The sequence below is a fragment of the Chlamydotis macqueenii genome, chromosome 20 (genome assembly GCF_036417535.1).
Source record: "Chlamydotis macqueenii isolate bChlMac1 chromosome 20, bChlMac1.mat, whole genome shotgun sequence".
Taxonomy (NCBI): Eukaryota; Metazoa; Chordata; class Aves; order Otidiformes; family Otididae; genus Chlamydotis; species Chlamydotis macqueenii.
In genome coordinates, this window is record NC_141575.1 from 12,257,806 (window position 1) to 12,263,251 (window position 5,446).

General features: G+C 57.3%; 1 protein-coding gene across 4 annotated transcripts; it reads right to left on the bottom strand.

The window, feature by feature from the left end:
* Nucleotides 1–781: 781 nt before the first annotated feature.
* Nucleotides 782–4,410, bottom strand: EDF1 (endothelial differentiation related factor 1). 4 transcript variants are annotated; one of them, XR_015260714.1, is made up of 7 exons: nt 4,094–4,410; nt 3,936–3,987; nt 2,658–2,818; nt 1,837–2,036; nt 1,501–1,758; nt 1,272–1,352; nt 782–1,083 (listed from the first exon to the last, which is right to left on the bottom strand). XR_015260714.1 is itself a non-coding variant. In XM_086763713.1 (6 exons), the coding sequence occupies exons 1-5, from the start codon at nt 4,169–4,171 to the stop codon at nt 1,291–1,293; spliced, it is 447 nt and encodes a 148-aa protein (XP_086619839.1). In that variant the 5' UTR covers nt 4,172–4,402; the 3' UTR covers nt 782–1,083; nt 1,272–1,290. The 4 variants fall into 4 exon arrangements, 2 of the variants coding, with proteins under 2 accessions (XP_086619839.1, XP_086619837.1); XR_015260713.1 differs by having other exon boundaries at nt 782–1,352; XM_086763713.1 differs by lacking the exon at nt 1,501–1,758 and having other exon boundaries at nt 1,943–2,036; nt 4,094–4,402.
* Nucleotides 4,411–5,446: the final 1,036 nt, after the last annotated feature.

The window sequence follows — 5,446 nt, forward strand, 5'->3', positions numbered from 1 at the left end:
GTGGGCAGGGGTCAGGGCCGGGGCGCCCACACCTGCACCCAAGGCCCCACTAAGCCCAGGACCCCTCTCTTCCCCCCACCTCCCCAAACTACGCTGTGCAGCCCCTCGGCAGCCTGCGGCCAAAGCGGCCACCCAAGTACAACAGCAGAGACCAGTTCAGCCTCCGTGTGGGTGACCGCCCCTTAGGGATCCTGCTCCCCCAGCCCATCCCCAAGCTCAACCAGAGGGAATCGCTGCATCCTGCTTTCCCCGCTTGTGACTGGAGCCCGTTTTCCCCTCTCGCCCTGCCGTACACATCTTGCCCTTCAGCTCCCTCCCACTTCGGTTTTGCCACAGTCACAGCCACCACTGTTCCTCCAGCTGCACTGTCCTGGCCGTGCCCCACAGGAACGAGCCCCCAGCAAAGCCGTGCTCGTGGAAGCTGGGCAAGGGGGGAGGCAAGAGATGGGGAAGGCTCTGGCTTCACAGAAATAACCCCCCCCCCCCGCCTCTCCGTGAACATCTGGCTCTGTAGAACCGCCCAGAGACTCCGCTCACCTCCACGCAAGATAAAACCCCTGGTTTTATTGATTTAATCATTGGGCTGCCAGCCAGAGCTGCAGTACTTGGCGACAGGAAAAGAGCAGAGCAGCCAGGCAGGTTGGGACAGCAGCAGCCCTCGCCCCAGACACTCCAGTGCTCCCACTAGTTACACTTCCAGAAGGAAGAGGGTGCTGCAGCTCCAGCCAGGCCCAACCACAAGCATTTACCACCAGCTGGTAAACACGCAGCAACCACCCTGTGCAACTAAAGGGTATCAAACTTTATTATAGATCTCTTTAAAACAGGCTGGAAGGAACAAACTAAACTGTCGTTGTGATGCAGTGACCGAGTCATCATTGCAAATGCAGACACTGATCAACCCCAACTCTCCCAAATTATTTATATATAGTATATCCCAGCCCTCCCCCAAATTGTTCCAATTCAATGATCGCATTTCAGTGCGCCCCAAGTGTCTTAACGACAGCTGCTTCTAAACACCAAGACGCATGTGTTTTCTGGCAAATGAGATGCGGCATTTTTTTGGGTTTAGTTCCTCAATCTCTGGAAAGGAGGAAGGAAAAACAAAATCAGGAAAATCGCTTCTTTAAGGTTGCCTTTTTACAGCAGGTACAGATTCGGCAGATTTCCCCCCCAAAGCAAGTCTGAAACCCTCTTGTTCAGCTTGGCAATACAAAGAGAGATTCCGGTGGTGAAGGAGAACCAGCCAGGCGAGATCAGTCTGAACAAACTGATTTCGAGGCTTTGTTGTCATTTCCCTTTGGGGCCGGTTTCCAGCGGTTTTCCAATATCCTTCCCACGCAGTTTAAGGCCTGGAATAAGACAAAGGAGACAACCACCATTAGCTGCCACCAGGACTCGATCATTCACCCGATAATTTTATTTCCTCAAGTTTTTGCTATAACAAAGAGAACATCCAAAAAGAGAGGGCAGGGGAACCAGTGTTAGGAAGAATCCTACTTCAGTTTCTAGTAGCACCAGACTCATTTCAGACAGAGCTCCAATTCTTGCTTGTGCATCAACTATTCTCCTAGAAAACGGATCTGAACCAGCCCAGCAGAGGAACTTCAAGTGGCTGCAAGATACTTTCATAGTATCAAGTACAGTGAGGCCTTCATGGGTCTCAATATTTCACTGACTTTGGGCAGAAGCATACAGGGACGGTCTCCAGGGCACGGCCCCAAGCACAAAGATGAAGAACAAAGGAGAACAAGAGCTCTGAATTCAGGTTTTAAGTCAGGAGATCAAAGTTTTATCAGAACACGCCTTAATGACACCACACCCACAATAACCTACAGCCAGCAACTGTTCCTGACGTGGAAAAGTACGTAACAAACCCGAACGTTCCTCCCAGGCACCGCTAACACTGCCATTACGTTTGGAGTCTCCTCTCTTAACTCACCAATGGCTCTTTCAATCTTGCCCATAACCTGGTTATTGGGGATTGCTCTTCCTGATTCGTAGTCAGCAATAACTTGTGGTTTTTCATTGATTTTCTAAAAAGAGAGGAGGCACATCAAACACTGGCTCCATACACGGCAAACACTCAGCATCAGCCCCTCAGCACTCACAGATAAGTAACAGCCCCTAATTATGCCAGGACTGTAAGACAAAGTGCTACTTCCAGGCTTACTCTGTCACCACTATCGCCTCCCTCCACTATTTGAGTGTCACGGCGATGGTGACACCCATCCTGGACAGACTTCTTCCCTCAGCCTCCCAGGAGCAGCAAGGCTATGTAGTGCTGTTCCTCCAGACAGTAGTGAGCTTCTGAACGCTGCATCAGGCCCAAATGGTACAAAAACCCCATGTCAGTGCTGAGTTGATGGGAGGAGGGGGAAAAAAAGCCTCCCACCAGCTCACCAGCCACAGCAACGCTCTGTCTCCAAGGAGGTGTTCAAGGGCTGCACAGACAAACCCCTCAAACACTGCCTACATAACTGATGTTGCTCAGAGATCAGGTATCAGAGACATGGTGATCACAAACTTCCTGCTCACCATACTATCCCGCTGCAGCTGCCTATGAGGGGACAGAAGTGTCCACCTTCACCTTGAGATGCGTAAACCTGCCTGGGGAGAGGGGCAGCAGAGGCCAGCAGGCCCCGGGCCGTACTCACTGTGGCCAAGTCCTTCTGCGTCATGCCCTTGCTCTGCCGGCCCTGCTGAATCACTTTGCCCACCTCCAGCGGAACTCTGTCATGGTGCAGCTCCTCTGTTTCACGGTCGAGCTTGGCTGTGTTCTTTGTAATAAAGTGTTGTTTGTTTTGGCCTGCCGCCCCTATCATTCAAAGCAAGAACAACAACAAAACAAAACAAAACAAAAGGACAAACAAAATAAGGCTCAGACCTGCACCAAAAAGTACCAAAGTGCCTTTTCTGCCCAGGATCCCAGGGAGCAACATCAGCACTGATCTCCACCAGATCCTGCCCACTGCAGGTGGGAGAACACGTTATCTTAATCCTGTTAAAGCTGGTCTCTAACACAGCCATGCGGAGCCCTTCCCTTTCTTTACTTCACAGCTGAACTTCACTCCAGATAGGCAAGATTTTCCTATTGCTCGGAAATTCAACTTCCCTCCAGACACCCAGGTTTGTGCTACAGCGTGGGGCGGTTAATATTTGAATTTGAACTTTGTTTGCTCAGGTGTAAGGCAGCATGAATAAGTGGCTTTTAATCAATTTTCTAATGCCTTCTATAAGCAAACTCTAACCCTACTTAGCTTTGCTGAAAGCCTGAGGTTCAAAAACATGCCGTTTGTTTTATTTTACTTATAGTATTTGAGTTACAGTTTGGATCCTCTCTCTCACGTTAGTCTCTGACATTCAATCTCTCGATAAAGCTCACTAAACCTCCTTCAAGGATCATCTCTTTATTAATTTCCAACCGTCATAATCTCATTCCTTCAGTGAGAGAACCTGAGAATTTACATCGGACAGGAAACGGAGTTGTCACAAAGCAGTGCCACAAGAAGATAAGCAGTCATCGAAATCCTTAGGCATATGTTACCAGCAAGAGAAACAAGCTGCAAAAATTGGGAGTTTTAAGTTCTGTGATCATGAAAGCTCTTCCAAGTGCTCTGCAGACACCAGGCAGAGCCCAGGTCTGGGCAACCAGAAGCTCGGAGCCGGCTCCGGGTGGGGGCTCCCCCGGGCCGCTGCCCACCCTCCCCCGGTTCTTAGGCCCCCGCAGCCTCAGCCAGGGCGACCTTTGGCTGAGCCGGGCGGTGCTGCCTCCTGCCCGCCGCTGCCAGGCGAGCACCTCCCGCAGCGGCTCGGTGCTGGGGTCCGGCCTGGCGCCGGGCTGGAGCCCACGCACCGCTGCCGGGGAACGGCGCAGGCCTCACCCCCCGCCCGCGGGCGCAGCGGCCCGGGGAGCCCGGCGGCGGGATACTCACACTTCTTGGAGGTCTCCACGTCCTCTCCGCGCCGCTGGGCCGCCAGGATGGCCTGCGGAGAGCAAAGGTGCCGACGTGAGCGCGCCGCCACCCGCCGCCGGGCCGCGGCCGCAGAGCTCGCCCGGGCCCAGCCCCCAGCCGCCCCCCCGCCCGCTGACCTGCTTGGACTTGGCCTGGGCCGCGCTCGGGCCCTTCTTGCGCAGCACCGTCACCGTGTCCCAGTCGCTCTCCGCCATGGTACCCGCCGCACCGCGCCACCGCCCGGGACCGGGACCGGGACCGGGACCGCGCCCGCCGCTCGTCGGGGGGGCAGACGGGGGACACCCCAGCGCCCGCCGATAGGGCGGTGCGTATGCCCTTCAGGAAAGGCGACCTATCATTAGCGGGGAGAGGCGCGCCCGCAGCGGGCGGGGCCTCGGGCTGCTTAATAGACTTCCACTTAATGGCGATCCTGGCGTGACGCAGTTGCTCGTAATAGGCACAGAAACCTAGCAATCAGCTCGCTCGCTATCCGATTGGCTAGTGTACAAGACAGGCTGGAGGCGGGCGGGCAAGCTCCTGTGCATCTCTGAGAGGCTGCTGTCACTGCCAATAACCCACTGCCAAGAAGGGATTGGCTTAGTCCGCGGCGTTGTCATGATCGTTGACCAATAGCCACGCCTGCACCGGGCATGCGCCATGGCAGCGGTTCGCGGCAGGGTAGAGGCGGGGAGCGCGGCCCTGCCTGCTTGTCGTGGCGTCTTCCGCCCGCGTCGGTTGCCGGGCGCTCCCGGGAGGCCGAGGGCGGCGCTGGGGAGGCGGCCGGCGGAGGAGGGCAGCCTGGGGCCTTCCCGCCTGCCGCGTGCGTCAGCGCAGGGCAGGCCGGGGCCGGGGCCGGGGCCCACCCCGCTCCCCGCAGGTGGATAACGCGGGTGTTCTCTAGAAGGCCCCTCCTGCCGCCCGAGGAGCCCCGGCGCCGGGCCCGGGGGCTCCCTTGGGGTCTCACGGAAGGCGGCGCAGAAGAAGTCCCGGTGCCGGTCACAGCGGGCGTAGCGCTCGGGCCGCTTGGCCGAAAAACGGACCGGTTCGCGTCCGTTTCACAGGAAACCCGTGTAAGGGCGTGAGTGAGGGGAGAGCGCTGCCTGCGGAGGGCGGCCCCGTCCCTGCCCGTTCCGCTGGGGGACAATAAAATCCCTCGACTCTGCGTCTGAATCACCCGGGTTCTGCAGCAAAGGCAGGAAAACCCGAACGTCTCGCTCCCGTCATTTCTGAAGCGAGGGGCAAGGGTCGCGGCCGGCGGTTGAGTGCCGCGGGGTGTTGCAGGGAGAGCTCGCAGCAGAGCTGGAGGCGGGCCGGCTCCGGGTGACGCGGGCGTTGCTCAGACACGGGGCACCGGGAGGAGCGCGGGGGGTTCCCGTCCGTGCGGTCCGTCTGCGGCTGCTGCCGCTGCGCCGTGCTCGGCTCCGGCTGCCCGGGGAGCTGGGGAGGGCGGTTTTGGGACGTGCGAGTGCGGCGTCGGCGGGGAGCGTTGC

Coding starts and splice junctions, on each gene's coding strand:
- EDF1 (XM_086763713.1), bottom strand. CDS start 4,171: ATGGCGGAGAGCGACTGGGACACGGTGACGGTGCTGCGCAAGAAGGGC. Junction 2,037..2,657: donor CGCAGAAGGACTTGGCCACA/GTGAGTACGGCC, acceptor CTCTCTTTTTAG/AAAATCAATGAAAAACCACA. Junction 1,353..1,942: donor CAAGATTGAAAGAGCCATTG/GTGAGTTAAGAG, acceptor GTCTTATTCCAG/GCCTTAAACTGCGTGGGAAG.